Source organism: Spodoptera frugiperda, chromosome 5, assembly GCF_023101765.2.
Source record: "Spodoptera frugiperda isolate SF20-4 chromosome 5, AGI-APGP_CSIRO_Sfru_2.0, whole genome shotgun sequence".
NCBI lineage: Eukaryota > Metazoa > Arthropoda > Insecta > Lepidoptera > Noctuidae > Spodoptera > Spodoptera frugiperda.
This window is the reverse complement of record NC_064216.1, coordinates 2,059,821-2,079,050: the sequence shown is the minus strand read 5'-3', so window position 1 is coordinate 2,079,050 and position 19,230 is coordinate 2,059,821. Positions and strand designations below refer to the sequence as shown.

At 36.9% G+C, this 19,230-nt stretch overlaps 2 protein-coding genes across 8 annotated transcripts in view; one reads left to right on the top strand and one right to left on the bottom strand.

The window, feature by feature from the left end:
- LOC118271914 (atypical protein kinase C) overlaps positions 1 to 4,738 on the top strand; it is a 203,834-nt gene extending 199,096 nt beyond the window's left edge. For all 7 annotated transcript variants that reach the window (XM_050693870.1, XM_050693869.1, XM_035588178.2 and 4 more), the window contains 3 exons: positions 395 to 510; positions 781 to 910; positions 1,382 to 4,738. In XM_050693870.1, the coding sequence (XP_050549827.1) occupies positions 395 to 510; positions 781 to 868 (204 nt within the window). In that variant the 3' untranslated portion in view covers positions 869 to 910; positions 1,382 to 4,738. The remainder of the gene's footprint in view (positions 1 to 394; positions 511 to 780; positions 911 to 1,381) is intronic.
- Positions 4,739 to 5,247: 509 nt separating this feature from the next.
- The window catches only part of LOC118271915 (inositol-3-phosphate synthase), a 28,237-nt gene continuing 14,254 nt past the window's right edge, over positions 5,248 to 19,230 (bottom strand). The window contains exons 5-12 of the mRNA XM_050693876.1: positions 12,557 to 12,690; positions 11,196 to 11,316; positions 10,598 to 10,748; positions 9,701 to 9,792; positions 9,228 to 9,336; positions 8,447 to 8,620; positions 7,758 to 7,933; positions 5,248 to 7,359 (exon numbers count right to left, since the gene is read on the bottom strand). Of these exons, the coding sequence (XP_050549833.1) occupies positions 7,264 to 7,359; positions 7,758 to 7,933; positions 8,447 to 8,620; positions 9,228 to 9,336; positions 9,701 to 9,792; positions 10,598 to 10,748; positions 11,196 to 11,316; positions 12,557 to 12,690 (1,053 nt within the window). The 3' untranslated portion in view covers positions 5,248 to 7,263. The remainder of the gene's footprint in view (positions 7,360 to 7,757; positions 7,934 to 8,446; positions 8,621 to 9,227; positions 9,337 to 9,700; positions 9,793 to 10,597; positions 10,749 to 11,195; positions 11,317 to 12,556; positions 12,691 to 19,230) is intronic.

The following is a 19,230-nucleotide window of genomic DNA, read 5'->3' as shown; positions in this document are numbered from 1 at the left end:
ATAATTTTTAAGTATATTTTTTATGTATATTGGAAATGGATCGATTTGACCCCTACCTCGTTTGGTGGTATGCGATGATGACTACAATGGCACCATCACCATCATCTTCAGCCTATTCTCATCAATGGCACAATGGCAATATAGATTACAATTACAATGGCACCGCTAGTTTAAATTGCAGTCAGCTGTTTAGGTTTTGTTTTTTTATTTCATTGTATTCGGGTTTCTTTAATGAACCGTGTGGAATAAGGTGTGATCTAAACTCTGTATTGAACGGTAACCTAGACCAAAGGAAAATTTAATCAAAGTTGTCCTACAGAATCTGGGTAAATAATTATTATGTTCGTTCATTAGACAGGCAACTTTAATATATCTTATTTATTTATAATTTCAGTTGGAGCAGAAGCAGGTAGTGCCTCCGTTCAAGCCGCGGCTGGAGGGCGAGCGCGACCTCGCCAACTTCCCGCCCGAGTTCACTGACGAGCCCGTGCATCTCACGCCTGATAATGAGTTAGTCACTCTTATAGTCACTCATATTACTTAAGTATACACATGTTGAGTAGGTTTGTTTCATATAACGGTGTTAATTCTTACAGTTTAACCAAGTCTTAAATATAAAAACTAATATAAGAAAGCTTTACGCAATACTTTAGTTGTGTATTTTGATTTTCTCTCATTACTATTTGACGAGGTACCTCGACCAGTTTCAAATTACGCCTGGGACTCATAATCATAAGCGACTTTGCAGCAAACTTATAACAATTACTTTCGTGTTTCCAGTACGGTGATCGCGGACATCGACCAGTCTGAGTTCGAGGGCTTCGAGTACGTGAACCCGCTCCTCATGTCCCTGGAGGACTGCGTGTGACACCACGCCTGTCTGCTGCACCCATACCACGATCCCGCGCAGGTAACGTTAACGTCTCAGTTACTCACACTCACTCACTCACTCACTCACCACACACTCAATCATTCACACGGTCACTCACTCACTCACTCACTCAGTGATTCATTCATTCACTCACTTACTTACTTACTTACTTACTTACCCACTCACTCACTTACTCATCCACTCATCCATCCCCATCCATTCACTCACTAACTCAATCACTCACAAATTCACCCATCCAAACTCACCTAACTACTCACTCACTCACTTACTTACGCACTTACTCAGTCATTCATTCATTCATTCTGTCACTCACTCACTCATAAATACACTCGCCACTCATACACTTCCCACTCACACATTCTCCACTTGATCGTCTACTCACCCCTTACTCGTTTCATACTCCGCTTCATACTCGTCGTCCATCGTTACTCATTTCAACCACTCGCTACTTACTCACTCACGAATTAAAACAATGTTTAATTCCCCCAGACGTATGGGTACGGTGCAGAGTCGTCGTCGTCCGACTACGACAGTGTATGCAGCGAGCTCCCGCCGCGCAAGCCGACACTACTGCAACACATGTTCTGTCTGCCGCTCAACTGACACAGGCCCGACCGCCGCGACAAACCCGACAAACACGACAAACGATACTGATCCACAAGTGAGTGAAGTGAAGCCATTGATTCATAGTGAAACTTTTCATTACTTTTATGCCTTATTGTTTGACTATCGGCCTTTTGAGATGGGCCCTCTATATTTGAGTATTAGCCTTTTGAGATAGAACTATAAATATGTTTATTTTGGTTGGACATGTTGCTATTTCTATTGTAATGCTTTCGAAGTGTTTTATAGGAGTAGGAATATGTCTGGACTAAAGTTGTCTATGTTATTTGTTTATTATATTTGATGTGAAAGTTTATTACAATTTAAATTGAAGTTGTATTACATAAAAAGATTGGCAAATTATTAAAAATATTGGCGAAATATTTGACTCCTTGTCAAAAATGTCTCGTGGCGGTATATAAATTGAAAAGGTCGTGAAAATATCACGCTATCCCGTTACCCTATAAAGGGGTAGCCAGAATGATTGGTCGTGCAGATTATATTAGCATATTATTATGTAATAACTCGATAAAAATATAAGAAGTTTTGACGATTAATATTCGTAATAATAAAATATTAAAATTTGTAAATATGTATGTATAATATACAGAATGATTCTAAAACTTCGACACGACGACAGCTCGTTAGAAGTCGTAGGAAAACATTCAAAATTATATAAAGTACTCTTCTCAAGGCATTACTAAATTAGTGTAAAATTAGAAGTAAATTGTATTAATGAAATTTGGATATTTTATAACGCACACAACGTGCCAATGTAAGCACAATGTTAGATATCAATGGCTTCTCTCTTCGCTAGAAATAAATCATCATATTTTGCTTAAAGCACTATTTCTTCTAAACATTGTAACATTAACATACATGTTAACTAAAATACAACAGAAATTTTATAAATAATTGTTATCGTTATTTAAAAATCTTGTAATTTGTATTAACAATAATTTTAATGTTTTTAAAATCCGTTCTAAAGTAATGGTAATTTGTCAAAACTTAACGAAACACGATTTTAAGGTATTTGAAAAGTATTATTTTTATGTAGTATATGTAAAATTTACAGATGTAATGTTAATTCGTTTGAAACTTAAATATTTATTTATTGTATATGCGAAAATGTACTTATTTTATTGTTATATTGTATGTTTAAGTATTGTTAACATTCCTATAGTCCAGAACAAATGTATAAACACAGATCTGAATTTATTAATTACTTGAAGGAATTGATATTGTGTTACCATCATCAAAATCGAATTTTGTCTACAGTTAAACTTGAATATTTTATTAAATTGTGGGCTAAGAGTGCATGTGTAAGTAGCCAATGTTGGTGCTCATAATGTTACGTGCGTCGGTCGAACATTACGCTTCGGTACTTAGGTAGGGAGCAGATTCACACGATTTCCTATTAATAAAAAAATTAGATCACTTATCTTCCCTGTGCTAGAACGGGTTACGCTTCTGTACATAAATTAAACAAATTTATTCATCTATATATAATATACTTACTTACTATACGAGAAAATATTATAAGACTTAATATTTTTGAAAGTTCTATCTTCACCTTTCTTTGAGAAAGGTAACGCGATTGTGACTCGAGCCGCCATCGTGCCTCTTCCACACGAGTTTTGGCTGGCCTTGTCCACGATCGTGTTTCTAAATCATTGTTTTTCAGCAATAAACTATATTATAATAGTCTAATCTAATTATAAAATATTGTAATTATGCGAGTCTGGTGAATCGCTCAATGAAAGGCACGTAAGGAATTAAAAGTAGTTGAAAAATTGACGACCGATCGGTCTCAGGTACTTGTTTATAGCCCTTATCAGACGTTAGTGTATTCCCTAGTTACCTAGACTAAGCTAGATTTGTAGCTATAGTACCTACTACGCGGGATTGTGCGCGGTATCTCAACATTTTACATATACTGTACATTTGTTTTGTCATAATTGGGAGTGCGGATTGTATAGCTTTGTGTTGTATTGTTTGGTTTGATTCGTGATTTGTTTGTATTCAGCGTGTACATAGGCTGGGCCGCTGCCGCGCTCTATCCCGCCCCTATTGTAATACACTGAGAGGCACAGCCAGTGACCGCACTCTTGTTCTTATGTACTAGTGGTCTTCAAGCGTACCCCGGTCGCTGCCCGCGCCACTCTCTGTATCCTATATTCCATTCCCTAATGTAGTCTGTTGTCCTTCATAGCTAATCACCACTCGATTAGGTAGCCAACGAATTTTATAATAAAAAAATATATAATATTGAGCACTGAAACAAATTTAAAATCGTGTACATTATAAACAAATTAACATGAAATAAATATTCGTAAATGACATCGGTTATATTATAACAAATTATTGTTAATGTAGAAGAAAAGACTTATTATATAAAATGATTATAATCGTATGGATCGTGTGGCGGTGCGCGTCGCAGCCCGCGGGAGCTCAAGTGTCCACAAACTATTCTAAATAGTGCGTAGTACCTATCTATTAGACATTTTGCACCGATATTATATTATATAGTGTATTGACACGGCCGGGCCGCTGTAGCTCCGCGCACTGTCTGTCTGTCTGTTGTCGGCGTCGGTACAAACTGTTGTGGCCGGCGACACGACCCCGCGTCTGCCTATACCTAGGTTTCTTTGTATAATTTATATGTTTAAGTATTTAATGATTCGTAAGCGACAGTATTGTGGTACTATTAACGCTTTAGATGTAATTAGTTAACATTCCATGTATCGGTGAGTAGATGTCGATCCTTGCAATACGTTCTCATGTTTTGTCTCCAATTACTACAACATTACGGCACGTTAAGTTGAATACGAATGTTTTATTACCAAAAATTGTAACATGTATTGTATCAAATATTACTAACTGCATGACAAGTGACATTTTAACAATTATATTAGTTTTAAGAGGAATTGTTAAACAGTTACATTTCAAACTAGAACAAACCTATGTATCTTAGTTTTTAAGTATTTTTAGTTAGTCGCATGTATTGTAAATTCCCCGTTAACGGTAAGGAATGGATCATAGATTTTTACTAAGATTATGTGGAAATTATCGTTTAGTTTCGGGCGAGCATGTGAATGCCACCGGCGGTATAATATGTACGTTACTTAATATTTCTTTGAGAATTCGTGGTGCGTGAGTGAGACATACTGTCAAATTAGACTGGAGAAATTGGGATACTGTAACTATTCTATGCTTAACTGAAAATAAAGAAGATTAATCTGATTTGGTTTTTGTTTCATTTTCTGTACTTAATAACTATGGATAAATAACTGACTTGACCACCTCATTATTTAGGTAATTGGAAGCATGATAACCAAATGCATTTTATGGATTCCCGAGATAGAATCTTGGCTAGATTAGCCCCAGCCTGGCCCTAAGTTCTCTATCTATAAAAACCTCATTCCTACAAGTTTAGTCTAGACACGACACGAATATTCAATAATTGTCCCACTTCACACAAAGTCATTTCCACCCTAATTCTTAATCAGGAAATATATATTTGGGGGGTGTACAGTCAAGGGACGCTACAAGTTAGGACGAGGGCATTGTCAAATATCGTATTACAAGATTTCTAGATAACCAGGGGAACATCTGTCTAGTCTGAGAAGTATTATTTTTTTTAATAGTTTCTGATATATTGCAAGATTTTTATCAGAATTAGGAAAATACAAACCTAACTATGACATATTACACTATAACTAAGAAGAAAACTAAATAAATAAAACCAATACTTCCATTAAAAAAATCACTTTATTTCAACATATAGCACACTGGTTACAATAAATCAAAATTAACTTTCCACCGTGAAATAACATCAAAGTTTGGAAGCAAAATATTGACAATTATCTTAATACAGGGACATCTAATGATACATTACACTGCCTTAGAAAATGTATAACGTAAATCATAAACCAAATGTGCTTAAATTCTGTAACCAAATAACTAAATAAATGCTCAAAAAAATTACTGCCATACTCAGAGACATTTAATGATTACTTAAACTATACCTTAGTAACGATTTCGTTTCGAAAACAATTACTAAGGACTGAGTTAAGTAACCATTAAATGACTCTGAGTACGGCAGTTAGTTACATAACTGAGATTACATGAAATTCTAATAAAACATTAAAATACTGTCGTACATTAAATTAATGAAAACTATTTAAATAATGTAATACTGAAATGCGAGATTCTACATTGAAATGGAATGTCATCGTTAGATGAATAATTATGCACGCTACACACCTTGCGATTTAACTGCGCAGGTTGAACTGTAGCTGTACAGTCAAATCGTAGGTCCATACAGCCGACACTCCTTACTATTTACTGTCGATTTCAATAACTGATCAATCTCGATCCAAAATCTCTTAAGATATCTCTAATAATAATAAATATCTCATGTAATCCTTATCATTAAAGATGGTTATGATCCAATCCAAATTGTTAGTTCAGTCAAAATTGCGCGGATAAAACGGAAAGTGTGTAGCCTGCATCATATATTTACAATATATAACTTTGACACGTTTTTTGGTATCCGTTTAGGAAGGGGTGGGACGAAACGCTTTCGACATATAATTTCTTACTATAGACATAATAATTATGTTTGCAATACTGACTGATATCAAATAATACTTTGGATAAATTCGAGTTAATTTAGACACGGGAATAATCACTAAATATTTGGTACACGATCCGATCCCAAACAGTAATTTTACAAAAAAAAAATACAACAAGAAGAAACTAAAGTTAATTTAGTATCCACATGAATTTGTTTTCATGTAAAAGACGTGCAAATATTCATTTACACTTTTGGAAAACCGGACCTTAGATGTTGTACATCATTATCGTATTAAAATAAAATTTTCCTAGTTAAGCATCTTACCGATATAACGACAATCGTTGATCACACATTATCACAGAACTTAACCAAAATACTTGAAACTAAACTGAACGTGCAAGTGCTAAGTACATGCATAACTAAATAATTACTATCCAGAGCAGAAAATAACATAAATAAGTAAATAAACATTTCTCTAATAAATAAATTTTACGACAAACACCGAAAGCACATTTTTAAAATGTTATCTTAAATAAAATTTCGAATTCGAGGAATATTCACTAATTTTTGTTTAGAAATCGATACTTTAAAGACTAATTTATGTCTAGAATAGTTTTTTTTTTTGTTTTAAAAACAAATAATACTGAATTATGTTTAAAACACAATCACATTGCGTAATAATATTTACATAATACTTTGAAAACTTAAAGATTCCTTAAGTACATAATTCACTTCATATTTTTTAATACTACTATCAGAGCTTAGTACGACTTTCTTGCACGTTTAACGAGATCGAAATGAGAATGCGTTTGGCGCACTGATTGGTAGATTCATTCGAACCGGCCAATCAGAATCGCCGAAAACGCTCTCGTTTCGATTTCGTTAGTCATAAAGCAAATTCTTACTAAGGCTACAGTTGGAATAAAGTTGGGCGCACCATGACAAGCGGTGTTTTAATGCCTTTAAAGTATCGCAAAACTAACATAGAGTACATACCTAAGTACATATATGATACAACACATATTAGGACAATATCTACTAATATTCTCTATAATTAAATGACCAATGGCAGTAAGATTCGATGTAAATAATACTGCTCATGAATAGTTTTGTGCCGTGCAAGTGTGGTGAACGGTGATTAGTGAGGGGGTTAATGGTGATTACTGGCTAGTGGGTCGTAAGTGGTGATTCATTGATCACCATTCTCGTGTGTTAGCTTCTGCTTCTTGTTTGGTGGGGAGTTGAAGAGGGCGCCGCTGTGGAGTTCCTTCATTAGGAATGGTACCTGCGTATAATGAATTAGATGTTAATACGTAAGATCTTTCATTGGTTCAGTGAGGATTATTTAGCCAAATTCTTAAATAAATTTTTAGCCTAATATTAAATTTATCATTTAGATTTTTTTATTTCATGTCAATATAAATATTATGTCAATAAATATAGTCCAGTTGTTATAATAATACACGATAATACTAGACTTTTCTTACATTTTTAAATGAAAAAAGCTGCTGAAGAGCTGAGAAGCTGAGAAGTAAACATTATCTCTGGCTCAAAACTATTTGAGTATACTGAATGCTCGTATTACCAACGATGCTCATGTAAATATTACTTTTTATTTACCTTATGCGCCTATTTAAATTCCGTTGGGTATAAAGGGAGTGCCGATATAAAAAAATATATTACCTTGTGCTCCAGTCCGAGATTATTATTAGGTGGTAGAGCGAGTGCAGCTCTCAGTAGGTTGTCGATGTTGGCCCGTTGCTTGAACAGCGCGTTGACGACGGGCGCGCCGCTGGCCACGAGCGGCGCCTTCAGCAAGTACGCCAGCGGGGACAGTACTGCGTGCAGCCGGACGTATGCTGGGACAATATTAAGATTATTAATTAATTACTTTCATTGAATTCTACCAGGTTCTTTCCAACACTGAAATTTATTTTTCAACGGGTTTAAACACATGTAAGCTTTTTATGTATTTTAAAATGACGGCATATACAATTGTACATAATGCCCGTATTCCCAACTTATAGCTAATAACTAATCGGGATTTTTGGATTCAGGTTTACCATTGGTAAGCAAATTACTCTGCTCATGGAGCCTCACTGTTTGAGCTTTAGGTAACCTCCCAATTTATCTTGGGGGCCGTGCATTTGCGCGAGGTGTTTTTAGATATATTTTTACAATTTTTATATTTTTTAATCCCGCTCTTAACGAAAAACTTAAATACACGTGACATTTTATTAAACCCTTGTGATTGTATGTGATATTTTGTCAAACCCTCCTTATTGAGCCGCACGTCATTAATGGACTTCCCTTAGTTATTTTATAAAGCATTCATAAACCCAATACAGTACATGTATTAACAAGGCACTCACAGTTATCAGTCTCTCGGAACGCGAACCTTGAGAACAGATCAGCGAGCAGCACGAGGTCGAGTATGAGCGGGACGGCCAGCAGCGAGTCCTCGCACGTGTTGTGCACCACGATGGTGTTGGTCCCGTGCAGCAGGATCTCTGACGTATACTCGTCCATGGCGCGCTTCGAGTCGCCTGCAATGGGAAAGGGATTTTTGTAGTCGTATATTTATCTTATGTACGCAAAATACATTGATTAACACATTAGACGCCATGTCGGACAATGTTGTCCGACACTAGTGGAGGAATAGCCTTTAACAGTTTTTTGTTGGCAGTGAAAGGCTTATAGTCGCATGTAGCCGCTGGATGCAAGTCGTTGACTGCACGGTTAGTGCGGTGGCTGGGTAAACGGATGTGTAGCGCAATGTGTAGCGGGTTCGATTCCCGCGCTGAGTAACTGTTTCTGTGATCCACAGTCTAGTGTCATGTGTATTTTTGTAAATGCATCATCATTTTTACCATCAGGCGAGTTAGCGGCCAAACGTCGGCCCATTTAACATTAAAAAAAAAAATAATAATAATAAAATGCGGGAAAAATCCGAGTGTGACGATGTCCACTTAGCTTCATTAATAGATAGACAGACAGACAGACAGACAGACAGATTACTCTATTTTGACGTAACAAAAGTATACGAGCGACTTGCTTAATTCAAATAAATAAAATCTTATTTTAATATTAGTCAGGGAAGTTCACATAATGATATAAGATCCAATCTACAAATGAAATGCGACGTTAACTCACCGACATAGGGTACATATTTGATGACGACGACGTGGTCTGGTTTCTCGCCCGGTTTGTACAACACCTGGTTTGACTCCACCATGTCGTCTACCACGTTGCTCTTTGTTATCTGTGGGAAATTAAAAAAAATATTTCAGAAAATAATAAGTATTGTTAATAATATTTAGATATATTTTTATAATGCGGACTATAGTGAGACATACTAAATTAACTAGCAATCACGGTTTACTCACGTCTGCACACGCTGCTCATGATGAAGTGACTCGAAACTAGTAGAGCTTTTCTCCATAAAATTGCGTGAGTAAACCGCGATTTTTTTTTTAGGTAATATTTAGACAGAGTTCCTCGTCAAACAGTTACGTGAGTAAGCCGATAACACAGCAATTAATTTAGTATGTCTCACGAAAGTTATATGTAGTTAAAATAATATTTAGATACTACAAACGACGAGAAAATATAAAATTGTTGCAAACCTCCTTGGAACGGAACTGTTTGGGCGCGGAGAGGTTCTTGCCGTCATTGTTGCCGAGGTGGTTGTAACTGACGATGGACACCGGCTTCAGTCCTGGAGACATAAAATATTATATTATATTATGTATGTGTATTAAAACATGATAAATGGGATACTGAATGATCAGATCAGTATAGACATGACTGCACCAAACTATATCATTTGTTTTTGTTGTATTACTTAATTTCCGGACAAATACCCTTAGTATGAATTTGCTTTACGTTTAAAGTAATCGAAATGAGAGCGTGTTCGGGGCTCTGATTGGTTGGTTTATTCGATCAACTCAGACGAGCCAACCAATCAGACCGCCCAACGCGCTCTCGTTTCGATTACATAAAGGTAAGGATAAATCTTTATATATATAATTCTTCTGTACGTGTGTATGTCACTGAACTTCTCTTAAACGACTGGATCGATTTTGATGATTTTTTTTGTGTGTGTTCAAGGGGATCTGAGAATGGTTTACATTCACAATTTTGTCCGCTTGACAATGTTTTTTTAATTAAATTTTAATTTATTTGTAGTTGTTGATTTTGGAATGGTTTACATTGGATCCGACAGACGGCGCTACCATCGCAGTGTCAAATATTAATGACGTTAGATATTGTCATAACATTTGAATAACAATTTTCATCAAAAAGGTCCAGAATGTTTTAGCTTATTAAAAAAGTTTAAAATTTTCAAATTAAAGACGTGTAGACAGGACAACGTCTGTCGGGTCCGCTAGTATATGTATAAAGTAATGACTTAGCAGACTTTACAGAGTACTGCTGTGATCCATTTTCCCTGCTGTCTTTTTTTTCTTTTACGCATAGGCTGCCGAAACAAATTGTATAAAGATCATTATCACGATACCCACCAGCAGAAACGAGGAAGTCGACAAGCACGGACTTGAGTTTGGTCTGCCCGGACTTGAAGTCGTCTCCCGCGACGAAGACTCCGCGCATCTCCGCGCGCTCCACCACGCCCCCTACCAGCGTGTTCTGGGGCGACCCGTTTATGTATATGCACTGGAAACGAAAGTATTTATTTATTCACTAATGCTTAGCATATCAAGCAAGGCATCAAGGTCATCAAGATCCATCAGATAAATTAGCTTTATATACTGACAACCCTGTTTTAAGTAAGGGGTGAGAAAATGAGTCATACAATGACTTCTTTCGCCTTGTGTGTGGCGATTAAGGAGTATCAGACTCTCACTGACTAAATACCACCTCATTCCTACTTTGAATGCACCGTTGGTGCGGTGGCTGGGCAACCGGTCGCGCAACGTGTAGCGTCTTGGATTCCCGCACAGAGCTTCTCTTTATGAGATCCATAAATTGTTGTTTCGGGTCTGGGTGTCATCTGAACTTGTATGTTTGTAAACGCACCCATGACACAGGAGAAAATCCTAATGTGGGGCAACGTTCTATTTAAAAAAAAGATATCTATTCTGCTACTACAAGTGTACTCACGTTCTCATCAATAGCAGCGAGTGCGAATATAGTGGAGGGCGAGATCTCCGAGTTGTTGTCGCGGAGGGCGCGCTCGATGTTCTCGGAGGTGTCGTGCACTCCCGCGCGGACCTCGCAGAAACTGGGAAAAGATAGATATTATTTCATCGGATATAAAATAAGTATTTTTTTATTGATTGAGTGATCGTAACTAACCGAGCAAAGGTTCCTATACCCGAGTTGTTTATTGCTGTATTGTAGATTTTTTTAGAAATTACTGAAATGATAACGGAGACTTTAAAACGGGCATCATTTTACACTCTGTCCTACTTGTAATTTGTGTCTGCTAGATAGCAACACAAAAGGCTCAGCCCCACACAACGAAACACAACGGAAGTGTTGTTTTTCACATTGGTTTTCTGCGAGGCCGTTGTATCACTCCGGTCGAGCCGGCCCATTTATGCTGAAACATGGCTCACCCACACTTTATTTACAATTTCAAGCTATGCGTACCACAAAAAAGCAAGATCTTGTTATTAGCATATTTCTTAAAAGAAATTCATTCATATCGTATAGAAACGTTTCCAATCCGCTATGCTAGCGTATTTCAAACAGATTACGTCACATCACGACTAGCTACAGCAGACGAACAGTCTAGGTGAATGACCCCAGCTATTTGAGTAGTAGTCAGCTATAGAATACATGCCCAGTGTCAGTGTCACACGATTTCAGTGACGCGGACTTTTTTATACGTAATACGAATCGCACGATGTGTTTTACCGTTACAACTAGAGTGTGACTGAGCACGTGGACTAGAGCTTTGGTGACGAGATTTCATATCGGGATCTCGTGTTCGGTCATTAGGTATATGGGATATCGGAAAGCTCAGGGTTGGATTGTGAGCCTCCCGAGATTTTTCCACACTTGGTATGCAAGCAGTTTCGAGACCATGATCAGTTCGATCAGAAAGCACATTAGTCAACAATTTAGTCAGGGTTCATAAGAACCCGAAATATTGCATTGTCACGCCTCTTTAGGGTGCAGATTATGGCACGTAATGCCACTGTTCATCGTTCAATGTACACCCACATTTCATTTTTAAGGGGGAAATTCATCCAAAGAGTTCTCCCGCCTTGGGCGAGGCGAGACAAGTCCCATGTAATAGGGAAGTATATGTAATAATACGTTTCTCATGTAATAATACGAAACTAAGTAAACTAAAAAGTTATTTTTGTCTTATTAGAACTCTGTCCCGGGAACTGAACTCTGTCAGCGTTGTTTCACGTTTGTTATCTATGAGGTCGTTGTATCATACGAGTGCAGCCGGCTTATTAGTAGCTCCCTCATATGATTCTTAAGCCAAAACCTGCGCTAAGACTCACCGTTCAGTATTAGCAGTCCACAACACGATGATCTTATCCAGCTTGTTCTTGTCGCGGAAGTCCTTGATGTCGGCGCGCACCTGCAGGTACTGCTCGTACTTCGTGCCGCGGATCAGGTTGGTGGCGCGGTCAGCCTGGGGAAGGAGATAACTCAATTAGTTTCTGATAAAAGAAATGTCTGACAATATCATGAAAGGATGTGATGTCGAGATCACGACAGAGTTGGTGTCGTGTATAGACAACCAGATGCTGCTGTATAAAACTGTCGCAAATTTAATTTTAATGAAACAATGAATTTATTTTTGCAAATAGGCTACAAAAGAGCACTTTTACACGTCAAAATTATTATTTAAAAAACATGTAGATGAGGTCGGCATTTCCTAACGGGACCACTCTTAGAAAAAATGCTGAAAGAAACTCAGAGGTCATTGTCTCTTTTAAAGTCAAGAGAAAAATTGAAAACATTATATGTGTGTGTATAAAAAACCATGCAAGTTCGTTCTGTAGTGGTCTTTTGAGGAAAGAACCACAACAGTTTGAGCGGTCCCGTTCTAATGACAGCATTTAACATGAAACAATTGTTTGTATAATCGACAAACTGTAATAGAAAATCCAGGTGTGATGTGTATCAGGACGTTGTAGGAAACATTAAGAAGATGGGTAATACATTCGCATAGAACTGTAATGATTGCTGAAAATATCCATTCAAATTAACTGTACCTAACTACCTATGTAACTGCCAACTACCACAATACTACTTCCTGATACGTTTCAGCCAGGCATTTAGTGATTAACATACTAATTAAAATAATCATCTGCAATTAGGACTAATAAATCGTCTCTATATTATTCTCATTCCTTTGCCAACAAGCATGCCGGCTGCCAGAGTGCCTGATGTTCTTCTACAGTTGCATGCATACTTATTTTGTAAAATAAGCTCATGATTATGAGCTCCTATCGTGGAGTAAACCGGACTGCGGACTACCTTGCGGGTTTATCGGGGTTCCGGCTCGAAAAACACTCCCTCTCGCCTTGCCCAAGGCGCGAGACCGAGAAGTAATTGGATGACTTTTCCCCCATAAGAAATCGTGGTTTGAAACAACAATATACATGTTGTAATTTAGGTCCTTAAATATTCAGTTATTTCGGGCACCAGGACCACATAAGAAATATGTCGCAAAGAAAGATTTACTTAACAAAATTAAACCGAATTTAATGGACGTAATAAAAGCATACCTAAATAAATTCAAATAAAATCTATTTCCCGTTACGATAAATTTACTATGCGAATGGGTAATAATTTTCCTCATAATATAAGCGCCTATACCTAAAACGATAAGGGGCCTCCTATTGAAGTTCATGGAACATTCGCACAAATATCAAATTATTGGAATTTACCCGTGGTTTATCAATAATGACGTGGAAATTGGCAAAGCTCTTCCTTTAAATAGATTTCATATTATTTGTAGCGATTTATTATTAGAATGAGCAGAATAACTTTATATACATATATTTAAGAGATAAGTTCGTCGTAAGATAAAAAAAAGGCACATTTGTCGTTCTTTTTGGGTTAGTCTGTGTTTCGAATCTATCAATTACCGACACAAAATAACCCTTTTCTCTCTCCTCGAGACACTCTGGTATAAATAGAATTAATGAATTGATTTACATCGCCAAAATATGTATTACTTTGTATGAACAATTTCTATAAATAGCTAACACATTTTGTCATAACAAGCTCTCTCTCTATCTCTACATACAACTTCTATTTCATATGTGTTGTCAAATCACTATCATTATTTTCAGACTTATAGGTACTATCTATAGAATTCCTATTAGGATAGCATAGCAACATTAGCGATTTTTGGCAATACTTCGCTGGAAAGTTGCCAATTTGTGTGCCACATCTGTAGATATAACACATAGGACATTATGTGCATTATTTATGAAAAGGGAAATAGACATTATTGAACAACACAATTTCATTCTATATGTTAAAACGCCGCACCAGCTGTCTATTTGACTTTCATGCAGTTGCTTGAAGTTCTTAATACAAAGAACAATTCGTTCTAGAATGTGTACAACCGTAGGTCGACATAATTATATATACAAACTCAAGACTTTGTTTTACGCGATAACCATGAGAAGGTAGCAAAATGTATAAATAATAAAATACGTTTCCAGACTCCAGACAAAACATCACATTGAACGCATCCAGAATATTCTCTATTTGAATCTAGAACACCATTCTAAGCGGGTTATTTTTCAAATATGGAAGAATCGAACTGTCAACTGACACTGTTTTATAAACAGGCCGGACGAAGGCAATGGAAAATTTTATTATTCCTCTGTGGACCCATTCATAGACAATCGGTCTTTGTAAACATACTGTCTGGTTATGATCAACAGGCGCCCACGTGTTTTGGAAAAAAAAAGATTTCCTACACAATGGCGGCGCGGACACGTGTTACGGGGGATACACGTGGCTAACACTGGAGTTAGTAATGTCCATTATATGTAATCTATCAACATTCTATATTGTTTATACATTTTGAATAAGCTTGTTTAAGTTCCCATTGTGGGACTTATATTACCCAAGACGCAATAAGTCGACATAAACTCCTGTGGTCCGACAATCTTACCCGTCTTACTATCTCACTAATATTATAATTACGAAAGAATGTCAGTTTGTGCGTATGTTTGTTACTTAATCACGTCAAAACTGCTGTAGGGAACGGGATGAAATGTGGAGCTGGGGTAGATTATGGTCTGGAATACACATAGGCTTTTTATCCCACAGGTACGCTAGCGAAGCCGCGAGGAAACTAGTCAAAGATACATTCTAATTTAGATACCTCATTGATACTAAATCCGTTAAGAATTTTCTCGAGACGTTGCAAAGAAAAGCATATTAGTCCAGCAGTTCTTTGTTTATGTTTAGCAATAAAATCAGCATTTCCCTTTCATTCATAAACATAAATTCAAATTGAACAATTTATAAACAGCATGAACTTATTACGTGATTTTAAAAGAAGCAGCTTTTCATGGAAATAAGATGGCCCTTACTAATGACCATAGATCTAACTCTGCTATAGAACGACAGTGCCTACGACTGTACGAAAACTACGACGAATATAGAAAAAAACTAATTCCAACAGTATAGTAACCTTGCACTGGCACAAAGAACCACACAAGTTCAAGGTAGATCTAGAATTTTAAACTAATAAATAAAGTTCAAGTGCCTATTGGTAATATTGAAATAACCGCTTATTTACTACACGCATATTCATAACACGTTAAATACATAGGATACATATACCCAATTCACATTTTTTGTCGCATGATAACACGATACATAGGATACATATACCCAATTCACATTTTTTGCTAATCTCTGAAATAGCTGTACCGATTTTGATAGGACTTTGATTGGGAGGTAGCTAATATACTAAGGAAGTAACGTCGTCGAGTTATAGAAAATATTTTTTATTTTAGAAATAACCTAAATCCTAAAATCTATCAGAAGTCATCACTCTACGCGGACGAAATCGCGGGCAACAGCTAGTTTGTAATATATCTCAAGCTTTATAGAGTTTTAAAATAACAGTTAAATGTTATAATTTATGGGGGACTTTATCAGTAATTACTTTAAAGACAAGATTATTGTTGCCAGTTTAAAATATAATATACAAACTACAAGCATAAATCATCTTGCAAATAAAAATATGACTTATAATCTTCACACGAGATAATTTGAAATATTGCCAGAAATACGGTGCACGCCGAGAGTAGTAGCATTTTAGTAAGACTGTACCTAAACGCTTAGGATTGTTTACAGAACTACAAAGCAACTCTGTAACTCAGAAATTACTATAGGTATATGAATAAAATCGCACAAATCACGCAACCGAATGGGCCGGCTCGACCGGAATGATACCACACCCTCGCAGAAAACCGACGTGAAACAACGCTTGCTTTGTGTGAGTTAAGGTTACCGAAGGCCCAATGATACCACGGCCCGAAAACCGACGTGAAACAACGCTTGCGTTATGTTTCGTTGTATGAATGGGGTTACCGGAGTCCTAATCTACCCAAACCCTGATTCCCCAACAACCCTTAAATTAATTACCCCCAAAAGGCCGGCAACGCACTTGTAACGCCTCTGGTGTTTCGGGAGTCCATAGGCGGCGGCGATTGCTTACCATCAGGTGATCCGTCTCCTCGTTTACCGGCTTATACAAAAAAAAACAAGTATATAACCTGCACTAATACATTGTGTATACTTATTCCGATAACGAGTATGAAATAATAATTCTTCTTAACCTTATTCAAGCGAAACACGACATAATATTATTTCTAAACGTCGATAAAATTTTCCTCCGTATGAATGAAAACTAGCTATAAAAGAGAACCAAGTAAATATCAACTTTATCGTTTTGTAACTAAGTTGAAAATCCTTTAAAGATACATAACAATATGTATAATAGTAACTAGATGCATTAGCTACAAGCGTTAAACAAGTAAATGTGAACTTTATCTTTTTGTAACAAAGTTGAAAATCCTTTAAAGATACACAACAATGTATAACTCGATGCATATCGTCTATAGATCTACTATAGATGTATAGGATAATGGTTGACTCACGTTTTACGATATAACTCCCATAGTTACATTGATACTGATAATGCGAATCGATAACGTTATGTTTTACATTCCCATATTAATATACATGGTACATAACTAATACTTTATGGTTTCGATATTAGCCTGTAACTGTACCTATGTCGGGAAAAGGCCACTTCTCATATAGATAAAGAGAATGAACCGACTACACGTTGCACGGCAGCCCAAACACCGCCCCGGAGTTACGAACTACCTAGCGGGTTTACTGGGACTCCGGCTCGACGAGCAGGAATAGGAACGGGGTGGTTTTTGTCAGTAAGAGTCTGACACTCCCTCTCGCCTCGCATACGGCGAGAGAAGGCATGCAAATTAGATGAATTTCACCCTTAAAAAAAACCGCTACCGCTCCAACCGTGCAGTCAATTATCTATTGGTACTAATAGATTTAGAATTAGAATAGATATAGATTTAGAACCATAAAAATATTTATACTAACAGACAAACAAAGACAGGATCCAATCAGTAGTACGAAATAAGTAAGAAGTCACATCATTTAATAGATGTTAAACGAGCAGGAAAACTGTGCGTAATAATAGACCAGTTACCTTTTTAATATGTGCTGCAGGTAGCCATAAATACATGGTGTGAGACAATAATTAAATAATAGATGTGTTCTGTGTAATAGTTATATTTTATTTATGTACCTCGTAGAGCCAGTATCTAGAACCAGTGGCGTACCTTTATAATATTAGTGCCTTGGCAGGGCCCCATATAAAAATTTGTTTGAGGACCCCTTTTTTCTTTAAGGGGGGTAGAACTCATCGAATGATTTCCTCCTGCTCTGTCTCTCAAGCCTCAAAGAGGGGTCTTTAAACTTTTCAAAGAGGGGGAGCTATGCTATAACACTTAACTAACTAACTAACTTACCTATCCTATAACAGCGAGCCCATGTTGGGAGGCTTTTTGATGATGTTAATTTTCCTAAATTGCTGCCAACTTTGAAACGCATGCTTTGCGCGTTTTTCTGATATTATAACTCGATCGCTACAAAGAATCCACTTTAAGAGGATACTCATATCTACGATATCGTTCGTGCCCTTGCAAGTAACATTAGCAAAATTGAATGTTATTTAATTCAATTTTTTATCGAAGCCCGAGGGACGGTCGGTAGAAGGCTTTTACCGAAGAACTGCCTAGATAAAGATATGTATGTGTAATATTAATATACTTTATGTGTAGATAACTAGGTTACAAATATTGACCATTATTTTAGCGAACTGGACCAATTTGGAAAGTGTCACTCGATAGATACATAAATCCACATCATCCAGGACCTCAAAAATCTTATCAAAATCGCTCTACTCGTTTAAGAGTTTAGTGCGTACACACGTACAAAAGGATAAATAACAAAACACGACGAGTGATCACAATGCAGTCGCGAATTCGGACTGTTCCAAGAACAATGAAGCAAAAACTTAAAAAACTTAAGGCTTCCATTTACTCCTATACCTAACTCAAAGCTCCAAGCCATTATTACACAGAAATGCGACCGCCAATTTAGGACTTAGGGATTAAAGTACAACAATGGACCTTAGCACCTGCGATACAGAGACTCTTTTGGCTCTTTTTGTCAAGAGAGATGAAATAGTAGCTTTAATAAGTATAGGTAGAGGACGACCAAAGATAACAGGGATAGATTATGTGTAGAATGATATGGAACATAAAGGAGTTTGTGATAGGATGATGTTTGATAAGAGAAAATGAAACAATAAGACATTTTATGGCGATCCGTAGCTTAGGATGGCTGCAGGCTGATACGGAGCTGCGGACCACCTAGCGGGTTTACCAGGGCTACGGCTCGAAAAGCAGGAGTAGGAACGGGGTGGTTTTTAGTGAGTAAGAGTCTGACACTCCCTCTCGCCACGCTCAAGGCGCGAGAAGTCATAGAATTTTTCCCCCTTAAAAAATAAATGGAAGCAGGAAAAAGACAAGACGATGTAATAGTACCTAGACACTTTAGTTAGATATTGTACTTACCTAATAAAGTGATC